Source organism: Asterias amurensis, chromosome 10, assembly GCF_032118995.1.
Source record: "Asterias amurensis chromosome 10, ASM3211899v1".
Lineage (NCBI taxonomy): Eukaryota > Metazoa > Echinodermata > Asteroidea > Forcipulatida > Asteriidae > Asterias > Asterias amurensis.
This window is the reverse complement of record NC_092657.1, coordinates 6,368,893-6,386,331: the sequence shown is the minus strand read 5'-3', so window position 1 is coordinate 6,386,331 and position 17,439 is coordinate 6,368,893. Positions and strand designations below refer to the sequence as shown.

At 40.8% G+C, this 17,439-nt stretch overlaps 9 protein-coding genes across 9 annotated transcripts; all 9 read right to left on the bottom strand.

Moving 5' to 3' along the window:
• Positions 1–994: 994 nt before the first annotated feature.
• On the bottom strand, positions 995–1,837 carry LOC139943278 (carbohydrate sulfotransferase 11-like). The gene has a single exon (XM_071940100.1). It carries the CDS (start codon positions 1,757–1,759, stop codon positions 1,076–1,078), a length of 684 nt encoding a protein of 227 aa, XP_071796201.1. The 5' UTR covers positions 1,760–1,837; the 3' UTR covers positions 995–1,075.
• A 1,206-nt stretch (positions 1,838–3,043) lies between these two features.
• Positions 3,044–3,760, bottom strand: LOC139943453 (carbohydrate sulfotransferase 8-like). The gene has a single exon (XM_071940263.1). It carries the CDS (start codon positions 3,680–3,682, stop codon positions 3,044–3,046), a length of 639 nt encoding a protein of 212 aa, XP_071796364.1. The 5' UTR covers positions 3,683–3,760.
• A 1,206-nt stretch (positions 3,761–4,966) lies between these two features.
• Positions 4,967–5,683, bottom strand: LOC139943452 (carbohydrate sulfotransferase 8-like). Its single transcript, XM_071940262.1, has one exon. The coding sequence runs from the start codon at positions 5,603–5,605 to the stop codon at positions 4,967–4,969; it is 639 nt and encodes a 212-aa protein (XP_071796363.1). The 5' UTR covers positions 5,606–5,683.
• Positions 5,684–6,889: 1,206 nt separating this feature from the next.
• Positions 6,890–7,606, bottom strand: LOC139943451 (carbohydrate sulfotransferase 8-like). The gene has a single exon (XM_071940261.1). The coding sequence runs from the start codon at positions 7,526–7,528 to the stop codon at positions 6,890–6,892; it is 639 nt and encodes a 212-aa protein (XP_071796362.1). The 5' UTR covers positions 7,529–7,606.
• Positions 7,607–8,812: 1,206 nt separating this feature from the next.
• LOC139943449 (carbohydrate sulfotransferase 11-like) lies at positions 8,813–9,451 on the bottom strand. Its single transcript, XM_071940260.1, has one exon. The coding sequence runs from the start codon at positions 9,449–9,451 to the stop codon at positions 8,813–8,815; it is 639 nt and encodes a 212-aa protein (XP_071796361.1).
• Positions 9,452–10,735: 1,284 nt separating this feature from the next.
• LOC139943448 (carbohydrate sulfotransferase 8-like) lies at positions 10,736–11,452 on the bottom strand. Its single transcript, XM_071940259.1, has one exon. The coding sequence runs from the start codon at positions 11,372–11,374 to the stop codon at positions 10,736–10,738; it is 639 nt and encodes a 212-aa protein (XP_071796360.1). The 5' UTR covers positions 11,375–11,452.
• A 1,205-nt stretch (positions 11,453–12,657) lies between these two features.
• On the bottom strand, positions 12,658–13,296 carry LOC139943447 (carbohydrate sulfotransferase 11-like). Its single transcript, XM_071940258.1, has one exon. It carries the CDS (start codon positions 13,294–13,296, stop codon positions 12,658–12,660), a length of 639 nt encoding a protein of 212 aa, XP_071796359.1.
• Positions 13,297–14,580: 1,284 nt separating this feature from the next.
• Positions 14,581–15,297, bottom strand: LOC139943446 (carbohydrate sulfotransferase 8-like). The gene has a single exon (XM_071940257.1). The coding sequence runs from the start codon at positions 15,217–15,219 to the stop codon at positions 14,581–14,583; it is 639 nt and encodes a 212-aa protein (XP_071796358.1). The 5' UTR covers positions 15,220–15,297.
• A 1,206-nt stretch (positions 15,298–16,503) lies between these two features.
• LOC139943445 (carbohydrate sulfotransferase 8-like) lies at positions 16,504–17,220 on the bottom strand. The gene has a single exon (XM_071940256.1). The coding sequence runs from the start codon at positions 17,140–17,142 to the stop codon at positions 16,504–16,506; it is 639 nt and encodes a 212-aa protein (XP_071796357.1). The 5' UTR covers positions 17,143–17,220.
• Between the last annotated feature and the right edge of the window lie 219 nt (positions 17,221–17,439).

Here is a 17,439-nt window from a genome sequence, read left to right as displayed (position 1 = left end):
TCGATGGTGGTGGCGACTGAAATCAGTTGCAACCTGAACTTTAAGTCGACACTCTTAAAGACAGTGGATACTATTGGTAATTGTCAGAGACTAGTCTTCTCACTCGGTGTATCTCAACATATGCATAAACTAACAAACCTGTGAAAATTTGAGCTCAATTGGTCTTCGAAGTTGCGAGATAATAATGAAAGAAAAAAAATTCTTGTCACACTAAGTTATGTGCTTTTAGAACGTTGATTTCGAGACCTCAAATTCTGAAATCTGAGGTCTCGAAATCAAATTCGTGGAAAATTTATACTTCTTTCTCTAAAATTACGTTACTTCAGAGGGAGCCTTTTTCTCACAATGTTTTATACTATCTTCCCATTACCCGTTACCAAGTAAGGTTTTATGCTAATAGTTATTTGGAGTAATTATACCAAAAGTGTCCACTGCCTTTAAGGGGGGCATTCAAATATTGCGATGGCCCTTTTGTTGCATTTTAGGCACAATAAAATAAACCCATTCTGGCCCCTTGTTTCGACCTTGACTACACTGAGGAATTATTGATATAAGGCAAAAGCAAAAACAACGAGGCAGGACTCCACAAACCCGAACCTATAGGTACATTGTTTGAGTGATTAGTATTAGACAAACTTCGACTTTTGGGTCTGTTTGTGTGTTTGGTTTGGTTTCATTGTGAAACGTGTTTAGAAAGTCTTCAACAAGCGCGTCTGTTACAATGAAGAGCCATTCATAAATACCTAAGACAGTTTATCTATTCTGATTGGTCGAGAGGGCATCGCGAGGTGTTGTTTGAACGGAACGAAAAGGTATTTATGAATGGGAATCAAAGTGTGTTGAATCGGTTTTCAACTAGTGGTTTAAACCCGCCGAGGCCTGGTTCTTGATAATTTACCTCGACTTCGTGTCGGTAAAATAATCAAGTCCAGGCCTCCGCGCGGGTTTAAACCACTAGTTGAAAACCGATTCAACACACTTCACCAGACAATGATTCCCTTATTAATTAGCGTTATCTCCAGTCCACCCAAAGAAGGGTAGATGCGGCGTATTGACAATTGGACCCACGCTGTTTTTAAGACAAATTTAGTTTTGGGTACCCAAACAGCTCAAAGTCTAACCTGTACACCTCCCAAAGATTTCGAAGTTGTTCTTGACTTAACTGACTCATGTAGTTATCAAATTTGTCTGAACTGTTATACGGAAGACTGGTTTTTCTCGACGGGAACGACACTTTCTTTTGTATACCCAACTTTGTCTGAATGTATTCAGAATCATCTGAAATGGTGTCCAATTTGCCAATGTAGTCGTAGTTTATTTTGCACGGAGAACATAGTTGAAAGTACTCCATCCAGTGCACGTCAAACTCTTCCGGGCGAGATTTAGTGAGGTACGAAACCCACTCAACCCACGTAATATTCTCGCCAGTCTTCAGCTGCACGGGCGTTGCATTTTTCCTGAACTTCTTCATGATAGACCTGGCAAGTTTTTGGTAGGGCGGATAACCTCTGTAAACGTTCATGTTTGCGAACTTGTTTCCGTACGCTGATAGAGCACGTTCAAATGGATGCCGTGTGACGGTGAACTTGGTGTAGGTTTCCAGACGGTATTTTTGCTCCGTTTGGTTGTAAGAGCTGAGTCTCCTTTTCTCGTAGTAATCGTGGGCCATTGGTCCTGTGATATCGTCCGTTCTATTCCGATATCCATCCATCACCATTAATACTGTCTTCCAGTTGGTGCATCCAGCCTTTTGTAGCATAAAAATAACGACACAAACGAATACAGTTTACTTCGATGAATACATCATTGGTAATGTTGTTAATACGCCTCTCTTAATATTTATGCATGACGTCATAATTCTAACCCAAAATGAGGCTATGGGCGCACGAGACTTAACTGACTCATGTAGTTATCAAATTTGTCTGAACTGTTATACGGAAGACTGGTTTTTCTCGACGGGAACGACACTTTCTTTTGTATACCCAACTTTGTCTGAATGTATTCAGATGATGGCTTCTATGATGGCGACCAGTCAACAAGCTTCACGTTGTGCTCTCACTCGTTTGCTCTTTTGGGTAGTTCTGAGCACTCTAGCCTGTTTGAATTTTACTTCATGTGATAGAGGTTCCCTTGCTGACAACTTTGGTGTATTTCATCATCAGTTTCATGTCAACACTTTTCAGATTTATCCATGTGTTATACTATCTTCCAATTTACCCGTTACCAAGTAAGGTTTATGCTAATAATTATTTGGAGTAATTACCAATAGTGTCCACTGCCTTTAAGGGGGCAGTCTTGACTTAAGGGGGCAGTCTTGACTTAACTGACTCATGTAGTTATCAAATTTGTCTGAACTGTTATACGGAAGACTGTTTTTTCTCGACGGGAACGACGCTTTCTTTTGTATACCCAACTTTGTCTGAATGTATTCAGATGATGGCTTCTATGATGGCGACCAGTCAACAAGCTTCACGTTGTGCTCTCACTCTTTTGCTCTTTTGGGTAGTTCTGAGCACTCTAGCCTGTTTGAATTTTACTTCATGTGATAGAGGTTCCCTTGCTGACAACTTTGGTGTATTTCATCATCAGTTTCATGTCAACACTTTTTTAGATTTATCCATGTGTTATACTATCTTCCAATTTACCCGTTACCAAGTAAGGTTTATGGGGGCAGTCTTGACTTAAGGGGGCAGTCTTGACTTAACTGACTCATGTAGTTATCAAATTTGTCTGAACTGTTATACGGAAGACTGTTTTTTCTCGACGGGAACGACACTTTCTTTTGTATACCCAACTTTGTCTGAATGTATTCAGATGATGGCTTCTATGATGGCGACCAGTCAACAAGCTTCACGTTGTGCTCTCACTCTTTTGCTCTTTTGGGTAGTTCTGAGCACTCTAGCCTGTTTGAATTTTACTTCATGTGATAGAGGTTCCCTTGCTGACAACTTTGGTGTATTTCATCATCAGTTTCATGTCAACACTTTTTTAGATTTATCCATGTGTTATACTATCTTCCAATTTACCCGTTACCAAGTAAGGTTTATGGGGGCAGTCTTGACTTAAGGGGGCAGTCTTGACTTAACTGACTCATGTAGTTATCAAATTTGTCTGAACTGTTATACGGAAGACTGGTTTTTCTCGACGGGAACGACACTTTCTTTTGTATACCCAACTTTGTCTGAATGTATTCAGAATCATCTGAAATGGTGTCCAATTTGCCAATGTAGTCGTAGTTTATTTTGCACGGAGAACATAGTTGAAAGTACTCCATCCAGTGCACGTCAAACTCTTCCGGGCGAGATTTAGTGAGGTACGAAACCCACTCAACCCACGTAATATTCTCGCCAGTCTTCAGCTGCACGGGCGTTGCATTTTTCCTGAACTTCTTCATGATAGACCTGGCAAGTTTTTGGTAGGGCGGATAACCTCTGTAAACGTTCATGTTTGCGAACTTGTTTCCGTACGCTGATAGAGCACGTTCAAATGGATGCCGTGTGACGGTGAACTTGGTGTAGGTTTCCAGACGGTATTTTTGCTCCGTTTGGTTGTAAGAGCTGAGTCTCCTTTTCTCGTAGTAATCGTGGGCCATTGGTCCTGTGATATCGTCCGTTCTATTCCGATATCCATCCATCACCATTAATACTGTCTTCCAGTTGGTGCATCCAGCCTTTTGTAGCATAAAAATAACGACACAAACGAATACAGTTTACTTCGATGAATACATCATTGGTAATGTTGTTAATACGCCTCTCTTAATATTTATGCATGACGTCATAATTCTAACCCAAAATGAGGCTATGGGCGCACGAGACTTAACTGACTCATGTAGTTATCAAATTTGTCTGAACTGTTATACGGAAGACTGGTTTTTCTCGACGGGAACGACACTTTCTTTTGTATACCCAACTTTGTCTGAATGTATTCAGATGATGGCTTCTATGATGGCGACCAGTCAACAAGCTTCACGTTGTGCTCTCACTCGTTTGCTCTTTTGGGTAGTTCTGAGCACTCTAGCCTGTTTGAATTTTACTTCATGTGATAGAGGTTCCCTTGCTGACAACTTTGGTGTATTTCATCATCAGTTTCATGTCAACACTTTTCAGATTTATCCATGTGTTATACTATCTTCCAATTTACCCGTTACCAAGTAAGGTTTATGCTAATAATTATTTGGAGTAATTACCAATAGTGTCCACTGCCTTTAAGGGGGCAGTCTTGACTTAAGGGGGCAGTCTTGACTTAACTGACTCATGTAGTTATCAAATTTGTCTGAACTGTTATACGGAAGACTGTTTTTTCTCGACGGGAACGACGCTTTCTTTTGTATACCCAACTTTGTCTGAATGTATTCAGATGATGGCTTCTATGATGGCGACCAGTCAACAAGCTTCACGTTGTGCTCTCACTCTTTTGCTCTTTTGGGTAGTTCTGAGCACTCTAGCCTGTTTGAATTTTACTTCATGTGATAGAGGTTCCCTTGCTGACAACTTTGGTGTATTTCATCATCAGTTTCATGTCAACACTTTTTTAGATTTATCCATGTGTTATACTATCTTCCAATTTACCCGTTACCAAGTAAGGTTTATGGGGGCAGTCTTGACTTAAGGGGGCAGTCTTGACTTAACTGACTCATGTAGTTATCAAATTTGTCTGAACTGTTATACGGAAGACTGTTTTTTCTCGACGGGAACGACACTTTCTTTTGTATACCCAACTTTGTCTGAATGTATTCAGATGATGGCTTCTATGATGGCGACCAGTCAACAAGCTTCACGTTGTGCTCTCACTCTTTTGCTCTTTTGGGTAGTTCTGAGCACTCTAGCCTGTTTGAATTTTACTTCATGTGATAGAGGTTCCCTTGCTGACAACGTTGGTGTATTTCATCATCAGTTTCATGTCAACACTTTTTTAGATTTATCCATGTGTTATACTATCTTCCAATTTACCCGTTACCAAGTAGGGTTTATGGGGGCAGTCTTGACTTAAGGGGGCAGTCTTGACTTAACTGACTCATGTAGTTATCAAATTTGTCTGAACTGTTATACGGAAGACTGGTTTTTCTCGACGGGAACGACACTTTCTTTTGTATACCCAACTTTGTCTGAATGTATTCAGAATCATCTGAAATGGTGTCCAATTTGCCAATGTAGTCGTAGTTTATTTTGCACGGAGAACATAGTTGAAAGTACTCCATCCAGTGCACGTCAAACTCTTCCGGGCGAGATTTAGTGAGGTACGAAACCCACTCAACCCACGTAATATTCTCGCCAGTCTTCAGCTGCACGGGCGTTGCATTTTTCCTGAACTTCTTCATGATAGACCTGGCAAGTTTTTGGTAGGGCGGATAACCTCTGTAAACGTTCATGTTTGCGAACTTGTTTCCGTACGCTGATAGAGCACGTTCAAATGGATGCCGTGTGACGGTGAACTTGGTGTAGGTTTCCAGACGGTATTTTTGCTCCGTTTGGTTGTAAGAGCTGAGTCTCCTTTTCTCGTAGTAATCGTGGGCCATTGGTCCTGTGATATCGTCCGTTCTATTCCGATATCCATCCATCACCATTAATACTGTCTTCCAGTTGGTGCATCCAGCCTTTTGTAGCATAAAAATAACGACACAAACGAATACAGTTTACTTCGATGAATACATCATTGGTAATGTTGTTAATACGCCTCTCTTAATATTTATGCATGACGTCATAATTCTAACCCAAAATGAGGCTATGGGCGCACGAGACTTAACTGACTCATGTAGTTATCAAATTTGTCTGAACTGTTATACGGAAGACTGGTTTTTCTCGACGGGAACGACACTTTCTTTTGTATACCCAACTTTGTCTGAATGTATTCAGATGATGGCTTCTATGATGGCGACCAGTCAACAAGCTTCACGTTGTGCTCTCACTCGTTTGCTCTTTTGGGTAGTTCTGAGCACTCTAGCCTGTTTGAATTTTACTTCATGTGATAGAGGTTCCCTTGCTGACAACTTTGGTGTATTTCATCATCAGTTTCATGTCAACACTTTTCAGATTTATCCATGTGTTATACTATCTTCCAATTTACCCGTTACCAAGTAAGGTTTATGCTAATAATTATTTGGAGTAATTACCAATAGTGTCCACTGCCTTTAAGGGGGCAGTCTTGACTTAAGGGGGCAGTCTTGACTTAACTGACTCATGTAGTTATCAAATTTGTCTGAACTGTTATACGGAAGACTGTTTTTTCTCGACGGGAACGACGCTTTCTTTTGTATACCCAACTTTGTCTGAATGTATTCAGATGATGGCTTCTATGATGGCGACCAGTCAACAAGCTTCACGTTGTGCTCTCACTCTTTTGCTCTTTTGGGTAGTTCTGAGCACTCTAGCCTGTTTGAATTTTACTTCATGTGATAGAGGTTCCCTTGCTGACAACTTTGGTGTATTTCATCATCAGTTTCATGTCAACACTTTTTTAGATTTATCCATGTGTTATACTATCTTCCAATTTACCCGTTACCAAGTAAGGTTTATGGGGGCAGTCTTGACTTAAGGGGGCAGTCTTGACTTAACTGACTCATGTAGTTATCAAATTTGTCTGAACTGTTATACGGAAGACTGTTTTTTCTCGACGGGAACGACACTTTCTTTTGTATACCCAACTTTGTCTGAATGTATTCAGATGATGGCTTCTATGATGGCGACCAGTCAACAAGCTTCACGTTGTGCTCTCACTCTTTTGCTCTTTTGGGTAGTTCTGAGCACTCTAGCCTGTTTGAATTTTACTTCATGTGATAGAGGTTCCCTTGCTGACAACTTTGGTGTATTTCATCATCAGTTTCATGTCAACACTTTTTTAGATTTATCCATGTGTTATACTATCTTCCAATTTACCCGTTACCAAGTAGGGTTTATGGGGGCAGTCTTGACTTAAGGGGGCAGTCTTGACTTAACTGACTCATGTAGTTATCAAATTTGTCTGAACTGTTATACGGAAGACTGGTTTTTCTCGACGGGAACGACACTTTCTTTTGTATACCCAACTTTGTCTGAATGTATTCAGAATCATCTGAAATGGTGTCCAATTTGCCAATGTAGTCGTAGTTTATTTTGCACGGAGAACATAGTTGAAAGTACTCCATCCAGTGCACGTCAAACTCTTCCGGGCGAGATTTAGTGAGGTACGAAACCCACTCAACCCACGTAATATTCTCGCCAGTCTTCAGCTGCACGGGCGTTGCATTTTTCCTGAACTTCTTCATGATAGACCTGGCAAGTTTTTGGTAGGGCGGATAACCTCTGTAAACGTTCATGTTTGCGAACTTGTTTCCGTACGCTGATAGAGCACGTTCAAATGGATGCCGTGTGACGGTGAACTTGGTGTAGGTTTCCAGACGGTATTTTTGCTCCGTTTGGTTGTAAGAGCTGAGTCTCCTTTTCTCGTAGTAATCGTGGGCCATTGGTCCTGTGATATCGTCCGTTCTATTCCGATATCCATCCATCACCATTAATACTGTCTTCCAGTTGGTGCATCCAGCCTTTTGTAGCATAAAAATAACGACACAAACGAATACAGTTTACTTCGATGAATACATCATTGGTAATGTTGTTAATACGCCTCTCTTAATATTTATGCATGACGTCATAATTCTAACCCAAAATGAGGCTATGGGCGCACGAGACTTAACTGACTCATGTAGTTATCAAATTTGTCTGAACTGTTATACGGAAGACTGGTTTTTCTCGACGGGAACGACACTTTCTTTTGTATACCCAACTTTGTCTGAATGTATTCAGATGATGGCTTCTATGATGGCGACCAGTCAACAAGCTTCACGTTGTGCTCTCACTCGTTTGCTCTTTTGGGTAGTTCTGAGCACTCTAGCCTGTTTGAATTTTACTTCATGTGATAGAGGTTCCCTTGCTGACAACTTTGGTGTATTTCATCATCAGTTTCATGTCAACACTTTTCAGATTTATCCATGTGTTATACTATCTTCCAATTTACCCGTTACCAAGTAAGGTTTATGCTAATAATTATTTGGAGTAATTACCAATAGTGTCCACTGCCTTTAAGGGGGCAGTCTTGACTTAAGGGGGCAGTCTTGACTTAACTGACTCATGTAGTTATCAAATTTGTCTGAACTGTTATACGGAAGACTGTTTTTTCTCGACGGGAACGACGCTTTCTTTTGTATACCCAACTTTGTCTGAATGTATTCAGATGATGGCTTCTATGATGGCGACCAGTCAACAAGCTTCACGTTGTGCTCTCACTCTTTTGCTCTTTTGGGTAGTTCTGAGCACTCTAGCCTGTTTGAATTTTACTTCATGTGATAGAGGTTCCCTTGCTGACAACTTTGGTGTATTTCATCATCAGTTTCATGTCAACACTTTTTTAGATTTATCCATGTGTTATACTATCTTCCAATTTACCCGTTACCAAGTAAGGTTTATGGGGGCAGTCTTGACTTAAGGGGGCAGTCTTGACTTAACTGACTCATGTAGTTATCAAATTTGTCTGAACTGTTATACGGAAGACTGTTTTTTCTCGACGGGAACGACACTTTCTTTTGTATACCCAACTTTGTCTGAATGTATTCAGATGATGGCTTCTATGATGGCGACCAGTCAACAAGCTTCACGTTGTGCTCTCACTCTTTTGCTCTTTTGGGTAGTTCTGAGCACTCTAGCCTGTTTGAATTTTACTTCATGTGATAGAGGTTCCCTTGCTGACAACTTTGGTGTATTTCATCATCAGTTTCATGTCAACACTTTTTTAGATTTATCCATGTGTTATACTATCTTCCAATTTACCCGTTACCAAGTAAGGTTTATGGGGGCAGTCTTGACTTAAGGGGGCAGTCTTGACTTAACTGACTCATGTAGTTATCAAATTTGTCTGAACTGTTATACGGAAGACTGGTTTTTCTCGACGGGAACGACACTTTCTTTTGTATACCCAACTTTGTCTGAATGTATTCAGAATCATCTGAAATGGTGTCCAATTTGCCAATGTAGTCGTAGTTTATTTTGCACGGAGAACATAGTTGAAAGTACTCCATCCAGTGCACGTCAAACTCTTCCGGGCGAGATTTAGTGAGGTACGAAACCCACTCAACCCACGTAATATTCTCGCCAGTCTTCAGCTGCACGGGCGTTGCATTTTTCCTGAACTTCTTCGTGATAGACCTGGCAAGTTTTTGGTAGGGCGGATACCCTCTGTAAACGTCAATGTTTGCGAACTTGTTTCCGTACGCTGATAGAGCACGTTCAAATGGATGCCGTGTGACGGTGAACTTGGTGTAGGTTTCCAGACGGTATTTTTGCTCCGTTTGGTTGTAAAAGCTGAGTCTCCTTTTCTCGTAGTAATCGTGGGCCATTGGTCCTGTGATATCGTCCGTTCTATTCCGATATCCATCCATCACCATTAATACTGCCTTCCAGTTGGTGCATCCAGCCTTGTGTAGCATAAAAATAACGACACAAACGAATACAGTTTACTTCGATGAATACATCATTGATAATGTTGTTAATACGCCTCTCTTAATATTTATGCATGACGTCATAATTCTAACCCAAAATGAGGCTATGGGCGCACGAGACTTAACTGACTCATGTAGTTATCAAATTTGTCTGAACTGTTATACGGAAGACTGGTTTTTCTCGACGGGAACGACACTTTCTTTTGTATACCCAACTTTGTCTGAATGTATTCAGATGATGGCTTCTATGATGGCGACCAGTCAACAAGCTTCACGTTGTGCTCTCACTCGTTTGCTCTTTTGGGTAGTTCTGAGCACTCTAGCCTGTTTGAATTTTACTTCATGTGATAGAGGTTCCCTTGCTGACAACTTTGGTGTATTTCATCATCAGTTTCATGTCAACACTTTTCAGATTTATCCATGTGTTATACTATCTTCCAATTTACCCGTTACCAAGTAAGGTTTATGCTAATAATTATTTGGAGTAATTACCAATAGTGTCCACTGCCTTTAAGGGGGCAGTCTTGACTTAAGGGGGCAGTCTTGACTTAACTGACTCATGTAGTTATCAAATTTGTCTGAACTGTTATACGGAAGACTGTTTTTTCTCGACGGGAACGACGCTTTCTTTTGTATACCCAACTTTGTCTGAATGTATTCAGATGATGGCTTCTATGATGGCGACCAGTCAACAAGCTTCACGTTGTGCTCTCACTCTTTTGCTCTTTTGGGTAGTTCTGAGCACTCTAGCCTGTTTGAATTTTACTTCATGTGATAGAGGTTCCCTTGCTGACAACTTTGGTGTATTTCATCATCAGTTTCATGTCAACACTTTTTTAGATTTATCCATGTGTTATACTATCTTCCAATTTACCCGTTACCAAGTAAGGTTTATGGGGGCAGTCTTGACTTAAGGGGGCAGTCTTGACTTAACTGACTCATGTAGTTATCAAATTTGTCTGAACTGTTATACGGAAGACTGTTTTTTCTCGACGGGAACGACACTTTCTTTTGTATACCCAACTTTGTCTGAATGTATTCAGATGATGGCTTCTATGATGGCGACCAGTCAACAAGCTTCACGTTGTGCTCTCACTCTTTTGCTCTTTTGGGTAGTTCTGAGCACTCTAGCCTGTTTGAATTTTACTTCATGTGATAGAGGTTCCCTTGCTGACAACTTTGGTGTATTTCATCATCAGTTTCATGTCAACACTTTTTTAGATTTATCCATGTGTTATACTATCTTCCAATTTACCCGTTACCAAGTAGGGTTTATGGGGGCAGTCTTGACTTAAGGGGGCAGTCTTGACTTAACTGACTCATGTAGTTATCAAATTTGTCTGAACTGTTATACGGAAGACTGGTTTTTCTCGACGGGAACGACACTTTCTTTTGTATACCCAACTTTGTCTGAATGTATTCAGAATCATCTGAAATGGTGTCCAATTTGCCAATGTAGTCGTAGTTTATTTTGCACGGAGAACATAGTTGAAAGTACTCCATCCAGTGCACGTCAAACTCTTCCGGGCGAGATTTAGTGAGGTACGAAACCCACTCAACCCACGTAATATTCTCGCCAGTCTTCAGCTGCACGGGCGTTGCATTTTTCCTGAACTTCTTCATGATAGACCTGGCAAGTTTTTGGTAGGGCGGATAACCTCTGTAAACGTTCATGTTTGCGAACTTGTTTCCGTACGCTGATAGAGCACGTTCAAATGGATGCCGTGTGACGGTGAACTTGGTGTAGGTTTCCAGACGGTATTTTTGCTCCGTTTGGTTGTAAGAGCTGAGTCTCCTTTTCTCGTAGTAATCGTGGGCCATTGGTCCTGTGATATCGTCCGTTCTATTCCGATATCCATCCATCACCATTAATACTGTCTTCCAGTTGGTGCATCCAGCCTTTTGTAGCATAAAAATAACGACACAAACGAATACAGTTTACTTCGATGAATACATCATTGGTAATGTTGTTAATACGCCTCTCTTAATATTTATGCATGACGTCATAATTCTAACCCAAAATGAGGCTATGGGCGCACGAGACTTAACTGACTCATGTAGTTATCAAATTTGTCTGAACTGTTATACGGAAGACTGGTTTTTCTCGACGGGAACGACACTTTCTTTTGTATACCCAACTTTGTCTGAATGTATTCAGATGATGGCTTCTATGATGGCGACCAGTCAACAAGCTTCACGTTGTGCTCTCACTCGTTTGCTCTTTTGGGTAGTTCTGAGCACTCTAGCCTGTTTGAATTTTACTTCATGTGATAGAGGTTCCCTTGCTGACAACTTTGGTGTATTTCATCATCAGTTTCATGTCAACACTTTTCAGATTTATCCATGTGTTATACTATCTTCCAATTTACCCGTTACCAAGTAAGGTTTATGCTAATAATTATTTGGAGTAATTACCAATAGTGTCCACTGCCTTTAAGGGGGCAGTCTTGACTTAAGGGGCAGTCTTGACTTAACTGACTCATGTAGTTATCAAATTTGTCTGAACTGTTATACGGAAGACTGTTTTTTCTCGACGGGAACGACGCTTTCTTTTGTATACCCAACTTTGTCTGAATGTATTCAGATGATGGCTTCTATGATGGCGACCAGTCAACAAGCTTCACGTTGTGCTCTCACTCTTTTGCTCTTTTGGGTAGTTCTGAGCACTCTAGCCTGTTTGAATTTTACTTCATGTGATAGAGGTTCCCTTGCTGACAACTTTGGTGTATTTCATCATCAGTTTCATGTCAACACTTTTTTAGATTTATCCATGTGTTATACTATCTTCCAATTTACCCGTTACCAAGTAAGGTTTATGGGGGCAGTCTTGACTTAAGGGGGCAGTCTTGACTTAACTGACTCATGTAGTTATCAAATTTGTCTGAACTGTTATACGGAAGACTGTTTTTTCTCGACGGGAACGACACTTTCTTTTGTATACCCAACTTTGTCTGAATGTATTCAGATGATGGCTTCTATGATGGCGACCAGTCAACAAGCTTCACGTTGTGCTCTCACTCTTTTGCTCTTTTGGGTAGTTCTGAGCACTCTAGCCTGTTTGAATTTTACTTCATGTGATAGAGGTTCCCTTGCTGACAACTTTGGTGTATTTCATCATCAGTTTCATGTCAACACTTTTTTAGATTTATCCATGTGTTATACTATCTTCCAATTTACCCGTTACCAAGTAAGGTTTATGGGGGCAGTCTTGACTTAAGGGGGCAGTCTTGACTTAACTGACTCATGTAGTTATCAAATTTGTCTGAACTGTTATACGGAAGACTGGTTTTTCTCGACGGGAACGACACTTTCTTTTGTATACCCAACTTTGTCTGAATGTATTCAGAATCATCTGAAATGGTGTCCAATTTGCCAATGTAGTCGTAGTTTATTTTGCACGGAGAACATAGTTGAAAGTACTCCATCCAGTGCACGTCAAACTCTTCCGGGCGAGATTTAGTGAGGTACGAAACCCACTCAACCCACGTAATATTCTCGCCAGTCTTCAGCTGCACGGGCGTTGCATTTTTCCTGAACTTCTTCGTGATAGACCTGGCAAGTTTTTGGTAGGGCGGATACCCTCTGTAAACGTCAATGTTTGCGAACTTGTTTCCGTACGCTGATAGAGCACGTTCAAATGGATGCCGTGTGACGGTGAACTTGGTGTAGGTTTCCAGACGGTATTTTTGCTCCGTTTGGTTGTAAAAGCTGAGTCTCCTTTTCTCGTAGTAATCGTGGGCCATTGGTCCTGTGATATCGTCCGTTCTATTCCGATATCCATCCATCACCATTAATACTGCCTTCCAGTTGGTGCATCCAGCCTTGTGTAGCATAAAAATAACGACACAAACGAATACAGTTTACTTCGATGAATACATCATTGATAATGTTGTTAATACGCCTCTCTTAATATTTATGCATGACGTCATAATTCTAACCCAAAATGAGGCTATGGGCGCACGAGACTTAACTGACTCATGTAGTTATCAAATTTGTCTGAACTGTTATACGGAAGACTGGTTTTTCTCGACGGGAACGACACTTTCTTTTGTATACCCAACTTTGTCTGAATGTATTCAGATGATGGCTTCTATGATGGCGACCAGTCAACAAGCTTCACGTTGTGCTCTCACTCGTTTGCTCTTTTGGGTAGTTCTGAGCACTCTAGCCTGTTTGAATTTTACTTCATGTGATAGAGGTTCCCTTGCTGACAACTTTGGTGTATTTCATCATCAGTTTCATGTCAACACTTTTCAGATTTATCCATGTGTTATACTATCTTCCAATTTACCCGTTACCAAGTAAGGTTTATGCTAATAATTATTTGGAGTAATTACCAATAGTGTCCACTGCCTTTAAGGGGGCAGTCTTGACTTAAGGGGGCAGTCTTGACTTAACTGACTCATGTAGTTATCAAATTTGTCTGAACTGTTATACGGAAGACTGTTTTTTCTCGACGGGAACGACGCTTTCTTTTGTATACCCAACTTTGTCTGAATGTATTCAGATGATGGCTTCTATGATGGCGACCAGTCAACAAGCTTCACGTTGTGCTCTCACTCTTTTGCTCTTTTGGGTAGTTCTGAGCACTCTAGCCTGTTTGAATTTTACTTCATGTGATAGAGGTTCCCTTGCTGACAACTTTGGTGTATTTCATCATCAGTTTCATGTCAACACTTTTTTAGATTTATCCATGTGTTATACTATCTTCCAATTTACCCGTTACCAAGTAAGGTTTATGGGGGCAGTCTTGACTTAAGGGGGCAGTCTTGACTTAACTGACTCATGTAGTTATCAAATTTGTCTGAACTGTTATACGGAAGACTGTTTTTTCTCGACGGGAACGACACTTTCTTTTGTATACCCAACTTTGTCTGAATGTATTCAGATGATGGCTTCTATGATGGCGACCAGTCAACAAGCTTCACGTTGTGCTCTCACTCTTTTGCTCTTTTGGGTAGTTCTGAGCACTCTAGCCTGTTTGAATTTTACTTCATGTGATAGAGGTTCCCTTGCTGACAACTTTGGTGTATTTCATCATCAGTTTCATGTCAACACTTTTTTAGATTTATCCATGTGTTATACTATCTTCCAATTTACCCGTTACCAAGTAAGGTTTATGGGGGCAGTCTTGACTTAAGGGGGCAGTCTTGACTTAACTGACTCATGTAGTTATCAAATTTGTCTGAACTGTTATACGGAAGACTGGTTTTTCTCGACGGGAACGACACTTTCTTTTGTATACCCAACTTTGTCTGAATGTATTCAGAATCATCTGAAATGGTGTCCAATTTGCCAATGTAGTCGTAGTTTATTTTGCACGGAGAACATAGTTGAAAGTACTCCATCCAGTGCACGTCAAACTCTTCCGGGCGAGATTTAGTGAGGTACGAAACCCACTCAACCCACGTAATATTCTCGCCAGTCTTCAGCTGCACGGGCGTTGCATTTTTCCTGAACTTCTTCATGATAGACCTGGCAAGTTTTTGGTAGGGCGGATAACCTCTGTAAACGTTCATGTTTGCGAACTTGTTTCCGTACGCTGATAGAGCACGTTCAAATGGATGCCGTGTGACGGTGAACTTGGTGTAGGTTTCCAGACGGTATTTTTGCTCCGTTTGGTTGTAAGAGCTGAGTCTCCTTTTCTCGTAGTAATCGTGGGCCATTGGTCCTGTGATATCGTCCGTTCTATTCCGATATCCATCCATCACCATTAATACTGTCTTCCAGTTGGTGCATCCAGCCTTTTGTAGCATAAAAATAACGACACAAACGAATACAGTTTACTTCGATGAATACATCATTGGTAATGTTGTTAATACGCCTCTCTTAATATTTATGCATGACGTCATAATTCTAACCCAAAATGAGGCTATGGGCGCACGAGACTTAACTGACTCATGTAGTTATCAAATTTGTCTGAACTGTTATACGGAAGACTGGTTTTTCTCGACGGGAACGACACTTTCTTTTGTATACCCAACTTTGTCTGAATGTATTCAGATGATGGCTTCTATGATGGCGACCAGTCAACAAGCTTCACGTTGTGCTCTCACTCGTTTGCTCTTTTGGGTAGTTCTGAGCACTCTAGCCTGTTTGAATTTTACTTCATGTGATAGAGGTTCCCTTGCTGACAACTTTGGTGTATTTCATCATCAGTTTCATGTCAACACTTTTCAGATTTATCCATGTGTTATACTATCTTCCAATTTACCCGTTACCAAGTAAGGTTTATGCTAATAATTATTTGGAGTAATTACCAATAGTGTCCACTGCCTTTAAGGGGGCAGTCTTGACTTAAGGGGGCAGTCTTGACTTAACTGACTCATGTAGTTATCAAATTTGTCTGAACTGTTATACGGAAGACTGTTTTTTCTCGACGGGAACGACGCTTTCTTTTGTATACCCAACTTTGTCTGAATGTATTCAGATGATGGCTTCTATGATGGCGACCAGTCAACAAGCTTCACGTTGTGCTCTCACTCTTTTGCTCTTTTGGGTAGTTCTGAGCACTCTAGCCTGTTTGAATTTTACTTCATGTGATAGAGGTTCCCTTGCTGACAACTTTGGTGTATTTCATCATCAGTTTCATGTCAACACTTTTTTAGATTTATCCATGTGTTATACTATCTTCCAATTTACCCGTTACCAAGTAAGGTTTATGGGGGCAGTCTTGACTTAAGGGGGCAGTCTTGACTTAACTGACTCATGTAGTTATCAAATTTGTCTGAACTGTTATACGGAAGACTGTTTTTTCTCGACGGGAACGACACTTTCTTTTGTATACCCAACTTTGTCTGAATGTATTCAGATGATGGCTTCTATGATGGCGACCAGTCAACAAGCTTCACGTTGTGCTCTCACTCTTTTGCTCTTTTGGGTAGTTCTGAGCACTCTAGCCTGTTTGAATTTTACTTCATGTGATAGAGGTTCCCTTGCTGACAACTTTGGTGTATTTCATCATCAGTTTCATGTCAACACTTTTTTAGATTTATCCATGTGTTATACTATCTTCCAATTTACCCGTTACCAAGTAAGGTTTATGGGGGCAGTCTTGACTTAAGGGGGCAGTCTTGACTTAACTGACTCATGTAGTTATCAAATTTGTCTGAACTGTTATACGGAAGACTGGTTTTTCTCGACGGGAACGACACTTTCTTTTGTATACCCAACTTTGTCTGAATGTATTCAGAATCATCTGAAATGGTGTCCAATTTGCCAATGTAGTCGTAGTTTATTTTGCACGGAGAACATAGTTGAAAGTACTCCATCCAGTGCACGTCAAACTCTTCCGGGCGAGATTTAGTGAGGTACGAAACCCACTCAACCCACGTAATATTCTCGCCAGTCTTCAGCTGCACGGGCGTTGCATTTTTCCTGAACTTCTTCATGATAGACCTGGCAAGTTTTTGGTAGGGCGGATAACCTCTGTAAACGTTCATGTTTGCGAACTTGTTTCCGTACGCTGATAGAGCACGTTCAAATGGATGCCGTGTGACGGTGAACTTGGTGTAGGTTTCCAGACGGTATTTTTGCTCCGTTTGGTTGTAAGAGCTGAGTCTCCTTTTCTCGTAGTAATCGTGGGCCATTGGTCCTGTGATATCGTCCGTTCTATTCCGATATCCATCCATCACCATTAATACTGTCTTCCAGTTGGTGCATCCAGCCTTTTGTAGCATAAAAATAACGACACAAACGAATACAGTTTACTTCGATGAATACATCATTGGTAATGTTGTTAATACGCCTCTCTTAATATTTATGCATGACGTCATAATTCTAACCCAAAATGAGGCTATGGGCGCACGAGACTTAACTGACTCATGTAGTTATCAAATTTGTCTGAACTGTTATACGGAAGACTGGTTTTTCTCGACGGGAACGACACTTTCTTTTGTATACCCAACTTTGTCTGAATGTATTCAGATGATGGCTTCTATGATGGCGACCAGTCAACAAGCTTCACGTTGTGCTCT

Coding starts and splice junctions, on each gene's coding strand:
- LOC139943451 (XM_071940261.1), bottom strand. CDS start 7,528: ATGCTACAAAAGGCTGGATGCACCAACTGGAAGACAGTATTAATGGTG.
- LOC139943445 (XM_071940256.1), bottom strand. CDS start 17,142: ATGCTACAAAAGGCTGGATGCACCAACTGGAAGACAGTATTAATGGTG.
- LOC139943449 (XM_071940260.1), bottom strand. CDS start 9,451: ATGCTACACAAGGCTGGATGCACCAACTGGAAGGCAGTATTAATGGTG.
- LOC139943446 (XM_071940257.1), bottom strand. CDS start 15,219: ATGCTACAAAAGGCTGGATGCACCAACTGGAAGACAGTATTAATGGTG.
- LOC139943278 (XM_071940100.1), bottom strand. CDS start 1,759: ATGCTACAAAAGGCTGGATGCACCAACTGGAAGACAGTATTAATGGTG.
- LOC139943452 (XM_071940262.1), bottom strand. CDS start 5,605: ATGCTACAAAAGGCTGGATGCACCAACTGGAAGACAGTATTAATGGTG.
- LOC139943453 (XM_071940263.1), bottom strand. CDS start 3,682: ATGCTACAAAAGGCTGGATGCACCAACTGGAAGACAGTATTAATGGTG.
- LOC139943447 (XM_071940258.1), bottom strand. CDS start 13,296: ATGCTACACAAGGCTGGATGCACCAACTGGAAGGCAGTATTAATGGTG.
- LOC139943448 (XM_071940259.1), bottom strand. CDS start 11,374: ATGCTACAAAAGGCTGGATGCACCAACTGGAAGACAGTATTAATGGTG.